At 38.2% G+C, this 23,962-nt stretch overlaps 1 protein-coding gene across 2 annotated transcripts; it reads left to right on the plus strand.

The window, feature by feature from the left end:
• Positions 1–854: 854 nt before the first annotated feature.
• On the plus strand, positions 855–22,736 carry LOC146465078 (QRFP-like peptide receptor). 2 transcript variants are annotated; one of them, XM_085128924.1, is made up of 3 exons: positions 855–896; positions 3,938–4,052; positions 20,431–22,736. In XM_085128924.1, exon 3 carries the CDS (start codon positions 20,669–20,671, stop codon positions 22,337–22,339), a length of 1,671 nt encoding a protein of 556 aa, XP_084985050.1. In that variant the 5' UTR covers positions 855–896; positions 3,938–4,052; positions 20,431–20,668; the 3' UTR covers positions 22,340–22,736. The 2 variants fall into 2 exon arrangements, with proteins under 2 accessions (XP_084985050.1, XP_084985051.1); XM_085128925.1 differs by lacking the exons at positions 855–896; positions 3,938–4,052 and adding an exon at positions 5,174–5,438.
• Positions 22,737–23,962: the final 1,226 nt, after the last annotated feature.

Raw genomic sequence — 23,962 nt, forward strand, 5'->3', positions numbered from 1 at the left:
AAATATCCATAATAATTAAATTTTTTGTAAGACAGGCAACGACATCAGATATCATTTATTCAGACTAACCAACGAAGCGCTAATTAGATTTTAAAATCAATTTGTAGCTTGCTTGGGGTCCGTTTCTTGAAATTTCCCAAAAAACTATTTGCACAATTTTACTAATTTTTATTGATTTCAACAACCGCGCCCAAGATCACGAGGCCTTGAACTCCCTCAAGGCAGATAAATTCCCACCTGATCCCTGGGGCTATATAAGCTATACAGCTTTATTTTGCCGAATAATTCCAGACGGTGAAATTTGTAGTGGGGAAGGCTTATAAGGGGCAAAAACTGACAAAACTCAAGTCACGCCCCCTTCAAAATATCCGAATCACCGTTTTTATATAAGTATAAAACCAACTATAAACATTAATTTGAATATGACAGGCAAGAGAGCTTTTGTGAAAATTGTTTTAGAAGTGGTATAATTTTCCGCAAATTGAATTATGATGGCGGAGCTGTCGTCAGTTTCGAAATGAAGACGGAAGTGTCTAATCATACAGGACTAAAAAGGTATTCGGTATCTTCGTTTAATTTCTCGAAATCACCGAATTTAATTAAGGTGAAGAGGATTATACAAACAACTCAGTTCAACTAGGTCAAAAGTTGCCCCCAAAAACGGAAACTTAAGGTTCGTGCCTTTACCAACGGGGTGTTTTCGGCAGTGCAATGGTGATAAAAAAATCGTCAGACATTAAAAAAATGAGTAATATCTAACAAGACAATATTGAAAACAGAATCTATATATAAAACTACCCACTAATATGTTTCTCTTTCATGTGATATACATTGTCGACAGGAAAAAAACTAGTAAGCCAAAGAGAGTCAGGTCTCTTCAACATTGCATTTCAACTGTAAGTAGTATTATATTGAATGATTTCACGATTAATTCATGAACACTGTATATATAATTATAACTTACTGAAGTATGCTCTTATAATGATAATAATATGCTCTTATAATTGTAACATATACATGGCGATTAGTATTAGGGAGTACGATCATGGCACAGTGGTGAGAGCACTCGCCTCCCACCAATGTGGACCGGGTTCGATTCCCGGGATCGACGTCATATGTGGGCTCAGTTTGTTGTTGGTTCTCGTCCTTGCCCCGAGAGGTTTTTCTCCGGGTATTCCGGTTTTCCCCTCTCCTTAAAAAACAACATTTCGAAATTCAAATTCGATCTGGGGAGTGTCCCCATACTGAAAGCGCATTTGATCATCTCGTCATGGAATTTAATGCGCTATACAAATTTACAAAATTAATATCAAAGTATTATAATACATGGTGATTAATATCACAGTATTTAATCATCATCATCGTCGAATTCATGGATTTTTTTACCATATCGTAATGCATTTCTGTTCAGCCTACAAGTCAGTGCTAGAACATGCAGAGAGAAATTGGCAGATTAAAGTAATTAATATCCCCAAAGTTGTAAGTGATAACAGAATCCAAGAAAATACTCAGCTTCACCGCAGCCAAATAACTCTTGCTATTTGACCTAAAACAACTGAAACAACGGAGCGCATTGAAACTATCACGATTAAATTCTCATCTTCTTTGAGCAGTGCTGTTAAATATTTGAAGAGTATTTTAAGATACACTGAAATGTCTCTCATATCTCTGAATGGATGCCTAACGGATAGAAAATTACCATAAAAACTAATTTCGTGCTTGGCAGTATCCGTCCTGGCTTTCACTGATGAAATCGGAGAAAGACGAACGACAAGAATGTGCATTACACTAATTAACGATCGGCGGCAATTCTCTAATCAGTATTAAATGACCGCCGTTTCGTTCTCCGCCAACCATCACACTGCATGTGCACATTTCCTACGTACACAGTTTTCACTTAAGCAATCACTTGATCTTTTCTATTACAGTCAACCTACATCACAGTATTTTTGAAATTTGAACGGAGTTTTGAAATTTGAAAGTCAGTTTTGAACATCGCCAGCGAGATTTCAGAGTTCCCGTAATGAAATTTTCCTAGTTCAATTGACACCATAAAGCATTCCAACGGGTCGGTATAGGTGTAGCCCTATAGCAACCTTGGGTATCCCTGTATAAACGAGACAGGAAGATCAACAGGGCCGGCACTACTGAGGTTGGTTATCTGTAGTACAATGAAGCGACTAGAATTGGAGCATAATACCGCTGCCTCACGGAGAGGCGCTGGACATGGTGGAGGTGATTATTCAAATTTTCGATACGGATGTGCCTCCATACTGTCCAAGGCAATGTACCTCAACCTGTTTATGACTGAAATTTCGCCGGTCCCCACCCCTGTTTATGAATGAAATTTCGCATGTCCCCACTGACCCCTGTCCCGTTTATGAGTTGACACAAAGGAACACTGTATGTAACGTGTAAAAGCAAGATATAACGGTAGCATGTGAAAATATCGTTCACCGGCGAAGACTCAATAACATTACGGTGATCCTATGTGAAAATATGGCTGACTCACTTAGTATGAATATCCCTTGCTGTCTGTTTCTTGTTACAAAGGAACACTGCCGTTTTCTTTCTAGTATTTCAAAATTGCAGTGATCTGTGGTCGAAAACCACACCCTAGTCGTGATTTATGGTCTTGCGTGCGCTATATATAAAGCGGGAAATTCCCGCGAGGAAGCATCACCATTCCTCCTGTATAGTATTAGAGTACATTTTAAGGTTACCGACTCCCCAGTAGTTTGTTAGAATTTCCAGACGCATTGTCAGAGAAGTATTTCCTGACGTTCAGCCCGGTATCCATTAATTTTTCTACCTGGTGAGAGAGTGAGACAATGTGGAGTAAGGGTTTGTCAGTTTGTTCGTGGAATAACTGTGAGTTCAACTTGAACCCTGAGAACGGAAAGGAAATTGATCCGATAAAGTAAGGCAAAACATGTGCTTTTTATAAGTATGAGTGTATTCTCTCTCCTAACAAAGCTCACGTACACCTATTTTAGGTTGGGCTCGATTGACGGTATTCCGAAATAAGAATAAGCTGAATAGATGTTAGAGTTCTCTTTTTAAGTAAATTTGGGACTACATTTCTGCAAACTTTCGCTGATACACGATAATTTAAGAGCCATTTTTAACGCCAGTAACTCCAGAAACCTCCTATGAGGGGTTTCTTGTCTTCATTGTATGTATTTCTATTCCGGAATAGTATCAATTGAACGCACCCTTATTTGACGTTTCGATTGATCATAATCTCACATAAAGGTGTTCGAATTTTGTGCGTCTTTAAATATACGAACCATGACTGTACTGAAACTTTGCAAAGTCTCTGTAATGAAAATCATGTGCGCAAAAAAGACAGAGAGTAAACTGGCAAAAAGCCCAATTTGCTTTATTTTAATAAACATTGACACAGTGTAAAACCGGGTGGATAAATCTATCAATGTTGTCTTTAAAAACCGTGTGCATATCGGATTAATTAGGCTTGAGACATAATACTACAGTTTCTTGAGGTCACTAAAGTGGCCAAATGGTGACTGAGGAGTAGGGGGTAGGGCGATGAGCTCTGCCTGTTACCACGTACTCCTTGTTGAAGAGTCACATATTTAAAAACCTACTTTAGATCTCGAAGCACCTGTATCAAGACCATACGTTTAATTGTCACTTCTGCGCTCAAAAATCTCCTGCCCCGGTGTCGCGTTCCATGTTCCCCCGCGCAGGCGATATTCACGTGTACTTGGGAGCTTTCCGCGCTGTACTATTCCTGAGAGAAATGAGAAATTACTTACTTCCCTGGATTGTCTCAATGTTGCGCATGCTTTTTTACTCATAAGCGCCACCCTCACGAGCCTCCTTCACGTCCCCCTCCACCCCCGACCTTTCCTTATTAGCCCCCACACTACCCAAGGATGGTACCAGTCAACTCCAACATCATTTTTCCTTCAAGTTCACAGTTCCGCTGCATTAGGCCACCCAGTCAATGAGATGATAACGTCATTATAATGGCAGTAATTACCTGATTTCCAAACGAGGGTTTAACGTTTGCATTTGGACTTATTGAGGTTTAGATTAAACGTTTTTCCTGTTATTCAATCTTTTGAGATAAAATACTGATAATCACTCACATACAGTATGCTGGTTTGTGAAGTCACGTTAACTTAACTTGAAAACTTTTAGGACCCAGTTTAAGTATCACGTCGAAAAACGAGGAAGACATAGTCAAATCAATGGAAGCCCAAGAAGTCCTTCGCCTTTTTAATGGTCAGGATCTAAAGCAGCCACTATTACAAATACAAGCTTAGTTCTGACAGCTGAAAGTGACTGATTGCACAGGCAAATTACAGCGAAAATAGGATTAAGTAATTAAATTATAATAATGGATCTTTCAAATCAGCAGTCAGTGAAACTTTAGCTTGGAGCAGTGCTTTTTGAGTAATCACGTCGTTCGTCAAATTCAGAGTACATGTGAAGATTTTGTTTTGTTTTGTTTTTTTTGTTTTTAAACTTGTACCTTTCTTGGTTAAATTTTATTCACAGGATCGGTGTTAAACGGTGTTAAAGACGTTGGTTCATTTTTCACCGGCAATGTACGATTGATCTAATCCGACACACTCTTTTCAGCTTTGATTGCACTATGGAACTAAAGCCTGGTTCTCATATACCACTGTATCTCCAGTCAGCTACTTATACCGGTAGTATTTAAAACGAAATTCAGAGCGTCTATTGCAGTTTTCCTAAGTTGTGGATCTTTCCGCCGATGACACCGCCACCTATTGTCCCATAATTTCTTTAAGATTTAGTTATAAACGTTTCACGAAGAAGTATTACCAAAATTGTCTAGTAAATTCTAGAGATCGTGACCCCGTTGCCCAGTTATCAACTCCTGCAACTTTTCAAAGTGCTTTTTTTTCTTTCATTCATTTTATCATTACATATACCGGCCCTTGACATTTCCACATAAATCTATACTCTAGGAGCTGCAAAATAAGCTACGTGCGTGTTTATTCAACGACGAGTGTACACTGCATGTGACTGAATGATGTATTCGAAGTTGATAACGTAATGTTTCAGTGCCAAAAGTTTCTCCTGTTATTCTGACAATACATACGATTGATGTCACATGCATTTATGAAAACAAATCAAATGTTATTTCATACAGGGACGCGAACAGGTCAGGTCACTTAAATTTCATTCATCTCAGCAAGCGATCCTCTGTAGTTATCCCACTCACGTGTGCTGCCCAAGGCATTTGTCTCCGCACGCTATCTAAAAGTTTCATCTTTCGTTGGTTCTAAAAAATACCTTGAACTAATGAATCTCAAACTAATTGCCACGTTGACGGCCAGCCACACACGACACTTTCACCTTCCACAGCTTATCTGTTCGTGGAGCAATCAGAAGCCTATATTGGTCTTTCACGGTAAATCCTCTTGTTATAAGAGGCCCTGGTAAGTGGAAAACAACAGCATCATACAAGTTGCATATTGTGTTTGCAAGCATACTGCGCTGCACGATGCTAATTAATTATAACCCACGTCAGAAAGCGTTCGCTCAAATGTACATGTTTTTCTGGTTACGTTTTACTGGGAGAATTGTTTAACATAAATTCTATGCGTTCTGCAATGGGGAACTATGTTTTGTTTGGTTGTGTTTTGATAAACATCGACTCTAACTGAAAAGTCCGACCAAAGCTTTAACTCCTAGAGCTCATGCTGCTACGGCTGACAGAAAAAAAATCACAAAAGCAGCCGTGGAAAGCAGAGGAAGAATTCTTCGGCGATGAAGATCCTAAATAGCTACTTCAAGTAGGTCTTGTGTACTAAACTGAAAATAGCTGGCATGAGAAGATTGAATGAGCAAGGCATAAGTAATCTCGAAAGCAGAGGCACTCTGACAGAGTATGTAAGGACGGAATCAAGGTAGTCAGCGATAAAAAACTGACAATTGTCAGCGCATATCTTACGTGTAAATGGCCTTTGCCAGGTCGTCTATTTTTAGTAGCACTGAAGATTTTTCAGCAATGGAAGCCGAAAAGTAAGGGCCAAATCTTCGTTAAAACGGCTGTCGTAATGGACGGAAACTCTTGATAGATGTTTTCGACTATATGGAAGCCCAAGACGGTAATGGATGTTAACTTGAAAAGCCAGGTCGACGTTTTCAAGTTCTCAGAAGTGAAGTGAAGTGTACTTGGCTTTATCCCATCAGGATAATCTCGTTCAAGCTATTCATGTGCGAGCAGGGTATTTCAGTATAGACTAGAATAGAAAAATTAGGATGTCAGAATAAATCCAAACTCTAATACGATCCCTTGATTACCAGGGTTGGAACATAAGGACAAACTTTTAAATTGGCTACTAAAGGTCAATAAAAAGACACCACCAATCAACCTACCGCCCATGCAGTTCCTTTCATTATAACCGTCACATCGTTAAGCATATTATTCACAGACAAAAAAGCCAGGACCACTTCGCATGAAGCAAAGTTCTGGAAGGAGTATAAAGGAAATTCAAAACTGAAGATTTTTCTCAATGTCTCCCATTGCACGTGGGAAGGTAACACGAACATTTTACTTTACCATGCATGCAGAGCGCGCAGATGTACCTTGTCATTTCGCCAGTGACAGCGCTATACTGAAACTTTTAGCTATGCTATATCTTAAGACATAACAAAAGCAAGTTTCTAGGATACTTTATTTTACATGGAAGACGCCGACGAGAGACAAAGTAAACTAGTTGAAGCGTTGATTGTGTCTGCTACTGTTATTTATTTTTTAAACATTCGTGTGTTAACTGTTAATTGGTGCGGTTAAATACTGGGGCGTGAATTTGCCAAGTCGGATGACAGAATCCAATCTTTCCCCATGAAGAAATTGTTTGTAAGTTCAGAAGTTAAGCTTATCAGTTCTTAGAAATAATTTTGACTGATAAATAAGTCATTGTTTTGAGTAGAAAAGTCTGAATTTTTTGGGTGTGTACCGATTTCACGGAAAAGAGCAGCTTAATGGACCTGATGTGTGCGCATTCAACGACCTGTAACTGAAATAGAGTTGTTCTCGATATTGCATGCAGCTTGTGTCCACAACATGACGCACAGTTGCAAGGAATAATTCATTTTGGTAAGTGAATGATTCGTTTATCGAAGTTTAGCAGCCTCATTGGCCATCATTTGGTTGAGTGGTCGGGTGTGTTGTAATCTGACTTATTTTCGGCAAAATCTCCGCTTTATCACTACTTTATTAGCACGAAAGCAATCATACGATGTTACAATTTTTGCACTGCAGTTTAGTTCCAGTTGGAAGTGAAAACTAGGATAATTGCAATAAATATGTCCCATCATTCATTTTAAAGAATGGTTTCTGTTTAGACTGCTCGAGGTGAGAACAATCTCCTAGGTCTTTCGGCAAGCATAAGCAGCTTAAAAAGCTTTCATGTCAGGAATCTTGAGCGCAGACACTTGGTCAGCATTATAAACTGAACCAAACAAGAAAAAATGCTCTAGAGCTCAATTTGAAAACCTACGAACGATCACACGTTGAGATGATATGCTTGTTGGAGCCATATTGCATGCACGTGAATCGACTGAATCATGATTTGATTTGTTGTGGAGGGAAGGAAGGAGTTCAACTTTTCACTAGAAGTAGAAATAGCTCCAGTGTGGATATATGCTCCTCAGCATTTTTGGTGAGGGTGTGCAGCTCGGTTCTCCAAACCCTGATCCTATTTCAGACCAACATATATAATTTTCTGGTACCCATTTCAGACCTAGTTTTTAGAATCCATAGACCCGCTTCTGTAAAATCCCTACCCGTTTTTCAGACTTTCATATCAAAATGGTTAAAATCGATAGTCTATTACAAACCAAAAATGCTCAGACACGATATCCTTTACATATTTGGTACCGCACATACCTATATGGCTTATATGGGGGAGTACATATCATCACCCCCTCCCTACCCCAGGGGGGGGGGGGGGAATAGCATTGCATTTTCACACGAAAAACAAGAGCCTTGTGAATTGCCAGACGTCATAAGTTCGCTATGGCTCCAGTTTTAAACCAGAGTGAACAGTCAAACGCAAAGTCAGATCCAAAACATACATCCATGCACATTCCATCCTCAATCTGTTTGCTTCGGACGGCAAGCTACGAAGTTAAAATGAAAGTGGAAGCAATAACAAAGATCTCGGAAAGATAACCAAAAATCAATTAATAGATTAAATATACGCGTTTTTGCCGCACACAAGAACTATGCCACAGATTAAATCTTTCTTTGTTCTTGTTGACATCCCAACAAGACATGCGTCTAATTTGCAACCAAGTGAACCTTTTTTTTTTTATTTTTGTGTGATTCTTCATGTGCGATTGTCAGGTAGAAAAACGCCGCTGAGTAGTTCTGTTTCAGTATGGTGCTGATCTATGTACACACCTATGCCTGAACCGATTTACTCGGGTCAATCTATGTACGAAATTCTACAGTGTACACCAACAAATGCTTGGTATGGGGAAGCGCTTGAAGAGTGTGTAAGAGCTCTGAGAGGGGAGTTTACAAGTTTGAAACGCCCATTGAGTAGAACGATCAAGGGTAACTTTTGACTCCCAATTGAACTGGATGTCGCTGATAGCAAAATCGTGCAGTTCAAGATGAAAGAAGCCAGATCTTACAGCTGGTCTCGCTCAACCAAGAGAGACCAAGCTTTCTTTCTAATCTTTTTTCTTTTGCTCAGAACCTGAAGTTTATTTTAACAAACAGCGCCACTTGAAAGAACTGTGCTAAGTGCGCCCGTTCCCGCCGCGATTTTCTACGTTCATCACTGCGAATCGCCAGTAAAGCCAACCCATCAGGTTGGGCAATTTTATCACAATGACTTTTTGAAAGTACCACATCGTCGCTAATGTGTCCGCAATAATCGGGGGCGAAAATCGCCAGCGATTTTCGCTGGCGATCAAATTCGCCGCGATATAAAATCGCCTGGTGTGTCGCCGGCTTAAGTAGACGTAGCTTTCATTTGAATAAGGTCACACTTTTACAGCGTCTTTCACTGGAGTTTCATGATCGTACACAAACTCATTCTTATAGCCATTAGCCATCTCGTACGCCATCATAACCCGAGAATACCACAAACACTAGCAACTCAAAGGCCTGATCGCCAATGGCCTTGGTTAATTTGTCCTCCGACAAAGAACTTCGTTCTTTAACCACGCCTCGATTTCAAACAAGACACAGCTATAGAGTAACTAATTAAGCCAATTACTTGAACAAATTGATTTTGTATGTTGAATGTCAAAGACATTAACTGATTTTGTCCCTTCTGCACGTGCGATCCTTTTTGTGCCTTTGCCCTCGGTTGCCCTCGAGATTAAGAATGACGATGCTTGAGCTCTTGAAGGATCGATGACTGAAAGGAATCCGATGTGAAAAAAATTTCGTGGAGATTTCCTAAGTAAAGATGGTAGGCTGAGGAGGGACTTAAATGCAGTGTTTGATTTTAATGGAAGCTCCGTTAATTATGCGGGTGGTCTCACAAAGAAGGTGGTCGCTTAGGACGGATTTCAAACTGACCAAACTCAAACAATGTTTGAATGTGAAACCGATTCAAATACGATGATTTGTTTGATTCAAAAATAATTAATACTAAAATGGAATTCATGGAAGTCTTCATTTGGACGACCTAGTAGCTTGTAAGAGAATTCCATAACCACAGCGTTCCACTAAGAGATGATCAGGCAGTCGTGGATTCGGTCGATTTCGCGTCTTTTGCCGGCATAGCTATATAACACTTGCTGTTAGAGCAACTATGTGGTGCCAAGATGAAAAACAAAAAAATGGTTTAGATTGTAAAGGTACGAAAGGTAATGATAGAATTTCATCCACTGTCGACTAAATTGTTACGCAAGAGAATCAATACCTTTGGATTTACAGTCAGTTACCGTGTCTGAAATTATCACCATTCTAAAATGAGGTGTCACCAATAAACGCCGAATACAAGTATTACTGATGAAAAATGCGTTCCACTAGTAGTTCATGTAGAAAGACATTGATTGGTAATAGGGGGGCTAATTTTACTTAGCCACACCTCTTAAATTCCCGGCCCCAAAATCTCCGACAGACAATCTTTTGGCCATTTACAGAGATTCAAGTACACGCATAAAACAGCCAAGCTGTCGAAAAAGGTATGTGTTTCACCAATGATAAGGAAGAGAATCTGGAGCCAGTGTTTCGAGGTTCTTATGTGCGGTCATCCATTGTTATTCCGTTTTCATCGACGTGATTAAATTTTGCTCTCACAGGAAATTGTTAAATTGAGGTCGTTATCCAGATTAACACCATTAAGTCGCTTTTTATAGGGTACACAAACACTTATCTTGCCATTCAAGCTGCGTAATTTAGCAAATATTCACTACTAATGCATTATCCATGTGAAACGAATTTCCTATCGAATGTTCTCCCTTTAACAGACAAAGGGGGACTTGTAACCAAGTATTTTTACAACAACCAGTAATTTAGAACTTGACCGAAAGATTTTTGCCGCGAGATAAGGGAAGCGTGGATAGCAGACCTAAAAGAAATATTCTGCGACAGTTATGAACAATTCATAAACCAGTGATATCGGTCTATCAGTCTGATCTTGGAAATGTGGACCGTATGCTGGCTAACCTTTGAAGATATGCATTTAACCTCCGTTGTTTTGAAACATGTCGCCGGTTTAAGGCAAAGCTAGCAAAACGGCCTAAAGTGTTAAAGTTGTGTTCGACAAGTGTTCAGCAGTTTTGCTTCACACCTCGTTTGTGGATAAACCGATTAACAGAACAATTAATACCTGTTTATTTTGCGATCTAAGCATTGTTTGTGAATACGACATATGCTTACCAACTTACCCTCGACATATGTTTTAGTATTCAATATACCTAGGATCTTTGGCAATGATAATGGGTTTCCGTTTAACGCTTTCAATCGGAAAGTAATGAAAAAAAGACATGGCTTTTGGGTCAAAAGGTAGACAAAATATCAAGTAAGCTTAGCAAAAACATAAGCCATATCAGGTGGAATGCGGGTTGACGCTGACCGCTGCGTGGTTAACGAGCGCGCGAAGACAAAAACGGTCCATCATCAAAATACGGTTCTTATCTCATGTTCATAAAACGAGGGGAAAAATATCTAAATTATCCAAAAACATCTGGCAATAAACAAGCAACGACAAGGAATTTAATTAAACAGGGAACGTTATTTAGCCACGTTTATGAAATTTTCATGCAACCTTGTGGATGAAATACTTAAAATTATAATTAAGGCAGGTAGGCCACCTTCACGTTCAAACAACGGTGATTCGAAGGCTTATAGTTACGGTAAGTAACTTCACTGAATTTCTGAATGCTGTTGTTAGGAAACGAAAACATCTCTGTGGGCTTCTTGTACGACTTTCTATCTTTTCACGCTATATATTTTAATAAATTAATCTCTAGGGTTTCATCCACAGACTCAAAAGTACCACCTTCTGTAATGAGGTGGAACTTTGGCAAGAAAGCAAACAGCATTCACTGACCATAAGCAATACTAAATGTTTCCACAGATTCCCAAGGTATTCACAACCTCTTTGCACGAAATCATGCTCTTAGAAATGAAAGCCCGGGGGAGATATCAGAAGCGAATCAATTTGTTTTAGAAAATGCGCAGACCTATCGGCGGCGCTTCTAGAAACAAGCACAATTTTACCAACAGCAGTTGCACTGGTTTTGTTCCTGCAGTTTTTAATACCCATATCAAAGCTTTTTCATCTTTGAACATTGTATGAGTAGGAAAATTATTTACTCTTCAGTAATTGGTTTGCGAAACATCACAATACTACCAAAAATGGGCAGCATTAGAAAAATTGAATGCTTTTAAAAATACGACAATTGAAAAATAATTAGCAAATTTTTGTTATTGTTACTTTTGGTTTTGTTTTGCTTGTTTTTGATTGTTTGTTTGCTTTGTTGTGTTCTTTTTTGTTTTGAAATGTGCAGGAATACGAACTCAAAGCGATGTTTTATCTGGCTACGATCCAATGATTAACTCTTTTAGCGAGCGAAAACGACGTAAACATGTAAAATTTTTTTGACGTCAGGACTAAAATGAGTTAAATGTCTAAGGTTATCAGTCGTTTTAATTTATATAGACGCTTATTCTGGTTCTATTAACCACCTATACGATATATATTAAGTGAAGTTGATTTGTTTGCCTTGCACTTGTTTCTGTTAGTTCAGCCTTTATAAGGAGTTTACGTTGTCAATGTTTTTTCACCTGAGTGCTTTTTCTTCACGCAACCTCACGGAACCAAACTGATTTGTCAAGATGTTTATTTCATCAACTTTTAGTGGAACGTCGAAAAGTGATCTAGATATGCTTCCAGATGGCAAGAAGCCTTTTCTGATAAGACCATATAACTGACCAAGCCGCTCGGTTTTGCTTAAAACAACTGATCACATTTGGATCGGCTTCAATAGATTGGCGGCAGATAATCAGTGCATGACAGTAAGGGTGTTTTACGAACTCGTGAATTGCCCACAAATTGTATTAAGTTTGTCCTTATCTTCAACTTTTTCCACAATTTTCTCAAGAAAATTGAATGCTTCGGTAGAAATCAAAACCTTTCGTATCACGTGACTTTAGCACTGTTCGTGAATCATGAAAACACTTTCAAACACAAGTAGAAGCGAAAAATTTACTTCGCACAATTTGTTTACTAACACATGGTTAGAATTCCTGTGGTATAAGCTGCAATCTGACCTAAGAGACCTTTTCCTTTGGAAATTAAAGAAAATAGCGTAAAATACACTGTTTGCATCGAGAAAACCTGACCCCATTATCAAATAGTTTGCATAAAAATTTGAAATCCTGGCAAATTATGAATTAGAAACTTAAGATACTAGGAAGAAGTTAATTCTCATAAAATCTGATGGATGGGGGTGAACTAGAAAACATGTATTATCGTTCATATTTTTGGCTGTAACCCTGTCAAGATCTGTTTAGGCCCGCGAGAAAAATTTGCATAACAAATCGGCAGCTGGGAAAAATTGAAAACATTGTAATTCAGTTTTTGGCACTACTATATTATTAATATACTCTTAATTTTTCCCAGAAAAACGTTTTACTCAGTTGCGATCTTGAGATGAAAGTTTATGATACTTTCAGTTGCCAATGTTAGGGGAGAAAGGGCTCCATAAAGTGGGTCACCTTTAAGCCCAAACAGTGATCAGCATTAAATGTCTCCTTGTAATATCAATGCTTATTCAGCCCCTGAGGTCATGAGAATTAAGGGTATAATCACCAAGGTGAATTACCAACTTCGCCTCAGCAGTACTTGTATGGTATTGAGATACTGACGATGGAAAAATTTGTTCTTTGGACGTTCCGTCCAAAGGGGCGCCTTTTGCACCCTCTCAGTTTTCGAAAGAATAACGAAGTTTAACATTTTAGTATTTTAAAAGGGTCGCAAAACCCGAAAAGTAACTATTAAGTATTCGGAAAGGGCAGCCGAAAAATATGGAGAACGTTCTTCTGTACCGGTAATGCTGTCTTTAGCTTTCCTTGTAGGTAGAAAGAGGTACATTCTGATTCTTTTGTTTTATGTGTGTCGAGAAGAGTACCAACGCTCAAAGTTTGTTTGCGAAATCGAAAGGGAAGGGGTTGAATATCCCAACAGAGCTCCCCGTATTTCCAACAAGTTAGCTCGTACGCTGTCTTAAGTCAAAATGGTGGATTTTAACCTGAAAGGTTTATTTCGCAATACACTCTTTTTTTTTTATATAAGAATATTGTTTTTTCGGCCCAGGCTGAATATTCTTATTTTTCTGCCGGCTTTAGGCTGAAAATTTTCTTGTATTATTCTTAAATTATAGCTTACGACAATTTCCTTTTAGAATGTATTTGGGTATCAATATAAAAGAAAGATTTATCATGATACTGTGGTACTATTGTGGTTTAGTTCATTTCTTTTGTGCTGGATATTGTACATATGTACTACATGTAGCGTTCATCGAACAATCATTAGCATTGAACATTGGCTATAGCTAGTGCAGGTTTTTTCGTTTTGTTGGCTAGTTTGCCGTTTAGAGAAAGGAATAATTTTATACGGTTAAGTTAAAAACATATAATTGTATTGTATTTACAGAGTTTCAACACAAAAGGAATGCAGCGTACTAAACGAAACGTAAAGGCAGCGTACACAGATTGTTGCTGTGGTTACAATAATTTGCTCGGCTCTTCAATTCTCTTGCGCTGCCAAACTGGGACGTTTCAAACGGGAGACTGTCGTTGCTATGTAACGTCGGCTAACAATGCAAGCAATGCCATCTAGTCATTCCAACTTTAATGGTATTTTTAAGTTATTATTTAAAATGTTATTACAGTAAACAACTGAATGACATTCACTTGGGAAGATAAACAGCTTAAAATAAACATCATCTTTGATTTTCCGCCGGTTTTTCAGTAAAGATAACAATGCAACATTTACATCAGTATTTGAGTTAATTCCGCGGAAAGGTGATACCCACTAAGCCCCGACGCGAATATACAAACCAATATTTTTGAGGTATTATATCTTATTGTTTACATGTCGGCAAATTGTAAAGTTTGTGATGAAGTAAAACCTTTTTTCAATCGACTGATAGCAAGCGAAAAAAATTCATTAATTATTGAGACAGAACAGCGCCGTCTTGCCTGGTGAATAAAGTATATTTTATTCATAGCTGAGAACTTGAGAGGAAAATTCCCTTTTTTCATTAAACGTTAAATATCGTCTGAGCCAACATGGTGTGTTCGCAATTCAGTGCACTTAATTGAATCGAAAGCACCGATTACATTAGAAAGTATTGCGGAGTCAATAGAAGCATTGATTACGGAAAAGAGAAATTCATTCAAAAACATCCTCTTCCATTAACTTGATCTAATTGACAATACAAAGACAATACAAAGCTAAACGAAACCTGAAGCAGATGTTTTCTTGGTTCATATGACTGCTGCAATAGAAATGATGAACGAGCGTTTTTATTCAGTGCTTCGATTTCCCATGGTAGGCGTTTACAAATCTTTGGAACAGTTACTGCGATCATCTTTAACAAAAGCTTTGCTCGTGGACTAAAGCCTGTGATTACGTGTATTTATATACAACAACAAGGATTGTTTCTAAGCTTCAAAATATTAATTGATGACCATAGCTTTCGTCATTGTTACTGCCTACACTCTCAGTGAGAAACCTTCAGCGCTTATTGCACGGTAGGTGAGTTGATATTTCATTATTTTATACTACTTCTTTTTACGAATTCGGAAAGAAACATTAAAGAACATTACATACTTCCCACAGCACTCTATCATTTTAAAAGGATGACGCGAAACTCGTAGGATTTAAGGTGAAAGACAAAAGTTAGGTGCAAAACCGAATTATTAAACAAGACGAGATTCCCAAAAAGCACTTAATATTCTGCATTTTTGCTAGTGGTCATATCTCGAAATTTTATTAAAAACAGCAGGAGATGCGAAGCATAATGTTGAATTAGAAAGTCATCCTTGTTAGTTCAAAAAGTAAAAAAGGCTTGGAGCTATTTGAGTTTGTACTCGCTATAGAAAGCTACGCTTTATTTCTGGTATAATTTTCTATTTTCTCCTTGCGAAAAGAAAACATTGTCATACAGAAGGTAGTGGGAAAATAGAAATTGATCAACTAAATCCAAGGGGGTCAGTTTGTTCAAAGAGATACTGCGTTGATGAAAGGCCAAACTCTCTAAATTGGGTCAAAAGAAACTGCGTGTAAGTTTAAATGAGAATTCATATTTAATTTTTTTGGTTAGAAAGTTTAACACACCATGACTTGTATGCCAGAAAATAAATGTATACGCCCAACTCGGTTGACTCCAACAGCGAGAAACAAAAGACTTGTCTGCGAAAAGCAAGCAAGTACGTTTTATGCATCTGTATGGCAACCGAACGCCTAACAATAATATTTTTCTTGGAGCCTGTATTTGTGTTCTTTTCAATTCAATTGATCTCGATACAACACCTTGTCGCAGGCGAATTGCTGCTAAATTGAACAGCATTTTCCGCTACAAGAACCAAGTCGGAACACCCTGAGTCAGTTCAGTGAATATTTGTACGGAAGATATTATACGCCTCAACTGCTCGGATTTATTGTGAAGACCAACTAAAGTTTTCTTTCACAAAATGTTAACTGGAGCTTTTGTAACACGGAAAAATTAAATTCTTTTGTTTTCGAGGGATAGAAATGTCGCTTGCAGATAAAGTACGAAATAAGGTCAGCAAGGAGTTTTGGAAAAACAAAAGCACCTTGGAAACTCGAGGGATGAAATTCTAAGATTTTCTTTTAAGATTTTCTAAGATTTTCTTTTAAAATGTTTAGGTAATGAATCGAATAGAACAAACCGTGTTAGCTAACACAACGTACCCCTTCAAAGGGACCTGAACCGATCCGATTTGGAGCACAGGAAATGTTATTCTAAACATTTGCAAAGATTTTCTAGTTGAATGCACTTGAAGAACGTGGAGGTCTTCTGAAGTTTGACCTATAATTTTGTGGTTATACAATGTTTGAATGTTTGTTATAAACCGGGCTATTTTCTTTCTGGGGGGCTTCCATTCCAACACCCTGCTGCGACTTTGAGTAATTTAAACGAGCTAGAGGAAATAACTTTTGTGGCACGTTTTAGGAACTTCATGGATGCTCGAGTTTTTTCACCCTTTCAAAAGAAAAAAGAAGTTGGTCAAGCTTTCAATATACATATCCAACTCAAACGCAGTAAATTGACCGTCGCCATGCTTTAGAAAGATTTCGTGCACTCATGCATACATAGAGGCAAAATTACTAATTAGAAGCACCTTGTGGAGTTCAACAAACAGTATCAACATTAAAGAACTTCTATGTAGCACACTTAGAGGACAGAATTTCATCTGACTTACAAATTAGAAACACTTTATGCAGTATAATAAACAGCTCCACAGCAATGTACTGTTCCTGAATAGCTTTGAATTCATTTCAATGGTTACATTTGAAGAAATTACGCACAGGCTCAAACGTTAGAGCCACCTTGTACAGCATAATACACAGTACCACAGCAAAGTACTGCCCAGTAGCTTTCATTTGAATGGTCATACTTTAGGATTTCATCCATAGACTTATAAGTTTAAACCACCCTGTTCAATATACTAAACAGTACCACAGGAAAGTACTGCTTAGTGGCTTTCATTTGAATGATCACACTTTAGGATTTTATCCACAGACTTACAAGTCAGAAGCCCTTTCCGCAGCATAAAAACAGTACTGCACTAAAGTACTGTTAAGTACGTTGTTTCTTATTGTTCCATATATTTCAGTGATCCTTCGGTCCAAAGTTAGCAACACGTTGTGCAGCGCAACATGCAGTGCTAAATGAAAGTACTGCTCCACACATTTCAAAAGTTTCCTTTTATTAAGACTTTGTTAAAGGCACTCTTGTACAGTTTAATAAACACGGCATAATGGAAAGAACTGCTCGGCATAGCTGTGTTTTTCTTTGAATGGATCTCAATCACACTGACTCAAAAATTACGGCAGAAATTGTAGTAGAATCAGTGTTCTCAGAGTCGTGCATAAAGCCGATTTTACTGAGAGGAAAATTCATTTAACTCTCTTGACCTTCTTTTAGTTCAATCACCAGCTGCAGTGAAAGAAAGAAATTTAAATTAATGTGTCTAAAGCAATAATATTTTGTGTATCGCTGACATGCGCCTTCAAAGTATTCATTTCATTATCCTCAGGGAGCATAATTTATTATGACAACTTAACTTAATTAAATTACACAATTTGACCTCTCAATTTTGAAGCATTTTACCCCAAAATTTTCGGCCATTTTCCTATTGACCTTTATTCTTTTGGGGTCCGAAGCCTTGCGGGTCTAAATTTTAAAATCTTTTGTGCGATCTTAAAAACAGTTACCATTTAAAATGTCTAAAACATCGACAGCATAATTATAGGCAATAATTTCCTGTGGTGTTGTTTATCACAAGTGTACAAGGTTAGTACCCCATCTTCTGAATGTGCAGATGGTCATTCAAAGTAAAGCAATTGAAAAGTTCTTTTCTGTAGTTCTGTTCATTATGTTGCACAAGGTAAAACTAAAAAAAATCCAGTGTGTGAACATTCAAATGAAAGTTACTGAGCAGTATTTTGCTGTGGTGTAGCTTATTATATTCACTATTGTTCACCAGTTCTGTTGTAACTTTTCAGTGAATTTTTAAACTTTAAAGTATGCATCGCCGCCTTGGAAAGAATTCAAAGCCATTAAGGCACCAAAGCACAAGCTGAGCTCCAATTTCTTCCTACGTGAAAAAATGTTGCAACATCAGAAAGTCGAGCATCCATGATTTGTCTGTTTTCAAGGTCATGTAGCGAGGCTATGTTAGAAACTTTCACAACTGAAATATTGTTTTTAAAGTCGGTATCTAAGCTACCGTCAGGTGATGTTGGCAAACCTCTAGTGAACCTTCTTGAAATATTATATACGTCTGATTAAATCCTTTAGGAATGAGTCACCAAAAGACTGAGCCATGTTTTGCAGATCTGAGCTTTCAAATCTGTGAATAAGTCCTAAAGTTTGACCAATATTTGAATGTTGAAACGAAGCCTGACTTCCCTGCGGTGCAAATCAATCTTGAGAGATAAAATCTTGTCACATTTGTAAACACTTTGGCACGCTTCAATGTTGCTTAAATCCATAGCGATTATTCTTTTAAGATTAAGGAATGCAAGGACAATATATCGATGAATTCCGTAATGTGTGTTAGCCAATTTGAGGAAGTATAGCTGATGCAGTTCTTAGACAGTTAGGTTGCCGCCTTTGACTTTTGTAGCTTATAAGTGGCTTCAAAGTGACCACGAGGCATGAAAGCTTGCATTCAGCATTCAGCATTCATTCCTTTATCTCTCGTTTGTTTTTTTTCAGAAGGCTATGAATTCAAATTATGGCCCATTTTACAGTTTTATTATTCTCTTGGAAGAGGAAAATGTCTGGCGCCCACCTTTGACACAAGTTTATCTTAAGCGGAATCAGCGCTGAAAAAAGAGGCGCGATTTTTGTTACTTTTAGATCATTAACGTACATAGCATGTTTTAAGGAAACCTCAAAATAAGCTACGGAAATCAGGAACACGCGACGAATTTCATTTGTTGTAGATTTTCATTAACGGAGGGACGAGGTGCGTTTTCTAGCGAATACTGATCTATTTCCGTCTGTCGAATTCAATTAAAATTTAATCAATTGTTTAATTATGTTTAAGACCCGATAAGTTTTGATAGACACCCAGAGATAAGCTCTTAAGTGGAGCAATCGACGGAGATGGCAAAAAGATAGCCTCGCTTTTGTTGAGTTTTAAGCCAGATTGCTACAGAGAAGACAAATAAATAGAGTAAAAAACAGCGGGAGTGCATGGATGTACCTTAGACAGTCCGATACTTGTAAAATATCTCTTTGAACCACATTGACTTGAAGTCTGACCGAACACAGGTAACCGCATATACTTTGCCTTCAGTTCCACTTAACAGCGATGTAATACTTGTGAAAAACTTCGCAGAAAACCACAGTCATGCCGTCACCTTGAAACGTTTTTGAAACTCATTATCTGCAGGCACAAAGCTCTGACCTAAAGGTTTCGACAAGACAATTCTAAATTTCCGATAAACCTTCAGTTTAAAAGGAACCTTGGTGCCGACTTCACTGTAACAAAAACCTTCATTTTTAAGAAGGAACTTGAAAATTTAGCAAGAAAATTTGTTTCCAAGTTATTTAGAATCAATGATCCGTGTTGTGTTTTAAAGATTGGGGGCCCTATCAGCAATTTCAAATCAATCTTTATTTATGAGATAGTTTAATTAAAATCGCCTCCAATTCAATCACCCTTAAATAATACAAAATTCTTGCGTTGCATGACAATGAAAAAGAAAGCATCATGGTGATTTTTCACTTGAGCCGAGAAATTAACAAAGGCCATACATTAAAACTTACTTTAATCTGCTGTGAAGTTTGAAAAGAGCTTTTCGGAATTGGGCAAATCCTTGGTGATGAGTACAATAAGTCCACGATGTAACAGTAGGAAAAAAATTTGAAAGTCACAACGACAGCAACTGTTTGTGCATTTGTTGTTTAATCTCCGATAGACAATCAGCTTCCATAACATGGTAGCTATAGTTGGTTTTTTTCGCGGCACAACTTGAAATCTCCAATACAGGTGTTTAATGACCGAGGTGATTGTTATCCAGGAGTTGCTAATTACAGTTTTCAAGTTTTCGTTATCTCTGAAATTCGCAAGTGGTTGTCGCATTTACATATCAGAGCTTTCCGAATTGGGTATAAAGACAAACATTGCTATCACTGACTTATTGTGCGGTTGAATCGCTTTTAAAAAAAATTCTTTCATTTCAGATACATCGATGAAACGGCGATCACCAATAGAGACTGCGACGCGTCTGAAACTTACAAGGACCTAACATCGCTCTCAATAAACTGAACGATTTCCGCAGGGACGGCAAATTTTGATCACGGCCACAATTTTACGGGTCATATCATCTGCCTTGGATCTCCGGCTTCTAAACCACAACAGCATAAACTACGGCAAATGGAGTGATTTGACATTTGTGAGCTTCGATTTTTCAACTTCAAAATGAACGACAAAAATGACACGATTGTTGTTCCAACGGAGGAAAACGGCAACTTTATAGAACCTCCGCCCATGCGATGGACGCTTCGCCTGATATTTATCGTTGTCTTCGTTGTAGGAGTCATTGGCAATTCTGTCGTGTGCGTAGCTGTTATTCGACGCAAACGGATGCGAACAAGCAATAACATTTTTACCTTCAACCTCGCCCTCTGTGATCTTTTAAACGTGGTGATCTACCTACCAACACAAATGGCCGCGTTTGAAAACAATCAGAACTGGGCTGTCGGAAATTTCATGTGCCATCTTGTGTACATTCTCGTCCCGCTATGCCTGTGCGCATCGATTGGGACCCTCCTAGCTATAACATGTGACAGGTACAGGGCCATTGCCTACCCTATGAAACCACGATTAAGCGGAAAGAAAGTGAAGATTATCTTAGCTGTTATCTGGATCAGTTCCCTCGTGATCTGTTTTCCATTGATTTTAGTCGCTGGAGAGATCAGACCCGCACCTGGGCAAGTATACTGCGACGAGACTTGGCCTGCCAAAATTTACTTCGAGATTTATTGGAATTTTATCTTCGTCATTCAGTACTTTCTTCCTTTGACGATGATCGCTGTCTTGGCGGTTTTAATCGCTGTTAAGATCCGCCAGAACAACGCGATACATTTGCTTCCTAAAAGCTCGCAAGTCATCGCGGCTGCTGTGAGGCAAAGAATGAAGCAGACTTCGAAGATAACAAACATGCTCATAGCTCTTGTGATTCTCTACGCTATCTGTATGCTCCCGCAGCATGTAGTCTTTCTGTGGTTGACTTACGGCGATTTAGTCAGCTCCAAATATCGCGTCTATGTCCTTCGTTTTTCCAATGTATTTCCGATGGCAAACAGTGCGTTGAATCCCATCGCTTATGGAACACTCAACAAAGAGTTCAAGAAAGTATTTAAGAGTTTCTTTAACTGCGAGTGCAATAAACAGGACACTATTGGTATGAACAGAAGCGCCAAGTTTAGATCAGCGATTTACAAGCACGCTAACGATACAAGTTCTGTTGTATTTGGTGACAAACGTCGAAAGTCTAGTACTTCTTCTCTGGCGTCATTACGAACGAAGAAAAGACTGAAAAGGAACGAGAAAAGTGACCAAGATTCAAAAAATAAATTGCCTATTCCCAATGGCAACTCCACGTTGAGTACAATTGTGAGTACATCTACCCGCAAATCAAACGAAGATGAAACTTCCAAAGGTGTTTTAATGGCAAACGAAGGCCAGATTAACGTTACCGCTATGCAAAATGCGACAAACGAGTGTTTAAAACCACCCTCAACCCCACCTGTACTTAATCGAGGAAAAGACGAGGAGCAATTTTTGTTAAATTTGATGGAAAGAACTGGACGCGAAGGACATGGATATGCGTCTATTTCGGACGAACTTGGAGAATTGACTTCGCGAAAAGTCAAAACAATTACAAACAGGGGTACGACACAGCGCGATTGTACTGCGGTTTGTGAAGACCTCAAGGCAGACACAGTACGTTCTAAAGGGAATTTAAGGGCAAAGCTATTGACTTGCGATTCTCAGGATGATCCTTTCATCTACTGCTGGACTGAAGTGACCAACATAGACACAACATTACTTGCGTACATAACTGCATTGAAAGAGACCGACATTTAGAACATACATGTAGAGAAACCTTTGTTTACTGTCGGTAGATTGGATTTTCGCTAATTAAAATGCAATTTTATTCCTGCGGTGGAAAGCAATAACGAGATAAGACTTGAGTAAACAGGGTGCACGAAATCTACGCTTTTATTGACTGAAGGATTCAAAGGGTTATTTTAAAACTGTAAATACAATAAACTTTTTTATAATCAAGCTCTCGAAAACAAAGCCGGTCGAACAAGAAGACTGCACGCGAGGGAACATTTGCCTTGTTTGAAAGTTTGGATTAAATTGCGACAGTGTAAAACAAATAAAAAGCCAAATAGAGTTCATCTAACAACAACCCGATGTGATTGTCTCCCGTTTGATCAAGAATAATATACATCCTGTATACATGTTTTGACCTAAATATTTCCTTCTCGTGTTAAAATGTTGTCACCAAAGTCCTTATACTTGTATCTCCATAATTAACTAATTACTTCACATAAGTGGTCAAGCACGAACGATTCTTATGAAAATGCGTCGAAACAATGCAATTTCGGACAAGCAGCTCTCGAACTTGCAATAAATTTTTCACGGTCGAACAAGGCGCTAACGTGAATTTAATTAGCTTGTTGACAACTCTAATAATGTTTTATCAACACCTATACTTCACATTAATAAAATATCAGTTTTACGGACTTTTTGACTCATAAACATTGCTTATCCTAAAGCAAAGTTAATTCTTTTACCATATGTTACTGACTACAAATATAAGGAATATAATATAGCTTTTTAATAGTATGACAGAAAAAACTCGGTGTCATTTGTAGACAATGGGTTCAAGTTTAATATCCTGAGTTGTTTTTTCACCAGCAATTATTCTTTTCTTCCTTTGTCTAGCAGCAATTGCTTCAGATCCACCAAAGTGTTTTTTAAATGTTTTTGAAATGACTTCTTTGGAACGTTAATGGTTTCTATGGTGCAAAATAAATCTGGCGGCAATTTGTGATTTATTGAAGCTAATAAAGATTGATTTAGATTTGCCAAAAGTAGATACCAAATTCAGACTATAGCCGAATTGTATACTCTAACGACGAAAATCGTAGCCAAAGCTTCATTCTTGCAATTGTTTGTATATATATCGTAGATAAGATTATTATACAGCTGACCTATTCACTTCAAAGCAATGCAAATGTAATTTCACCGTCGTGTTTTGATTAAAAACGCGAAGTGTGGTCTGTTTTTAATTTCTTGAGCTCTCCGGGTTATCGGCGGTGTGCTCTTATGAAAGAACATTTAATAAGCAAGAACGAAATGAAGCTATATCTAAATTGAGGCAAGATGCTATATTAAATCAAGAATGAAGACAGTTGGATGTTTAAACACCAACTGCCATGCGCTCGAGATAGTCCATTTTATGTGCTCCCATGCGCTGCAAGTCAATTCTTGATGGCCGAGAAGGCTTAAAGAGCCGAAGCATTGAGGAAGCCAGAAAACTCGAACAAACGAACCAGCCGATCAACGGACCTCGCTGAACTCATTTTGCGGTTCCTTAACTTTTTTTGGCGATTAGCTCTCCACCCCAACTATCTGTGAAGAAAGGGTTTGAAGAGTCTTGTCTCGCAGAGGAGTCTGAAATCTCCTCGACTGTCG

Source organism: Pavona decussata, unplaced genomic scaffold (genome assembly GCF_977016875.1).
Source record: "Pavona decussata unplaced genomic scaffold, jaPavDecu1.1 SCAFFOLD_157, whole genome shotgun sequence".
NCBI lineage: Eukaryota > Metazoa > Cnidaria > Anthozoa > Scleractinia > Agariciidae > Pavona > Pavona decussata.

Bases quoted from the DNA above. Each gene is read 5' to 3' on its own strand.
- LOC146465078 (XM_085128924.1), top strand. From the start codon at position 20,669: ATGAACGACAAAAATGACACGATTGTTGTTCCAACGGAGGAAAACGGC.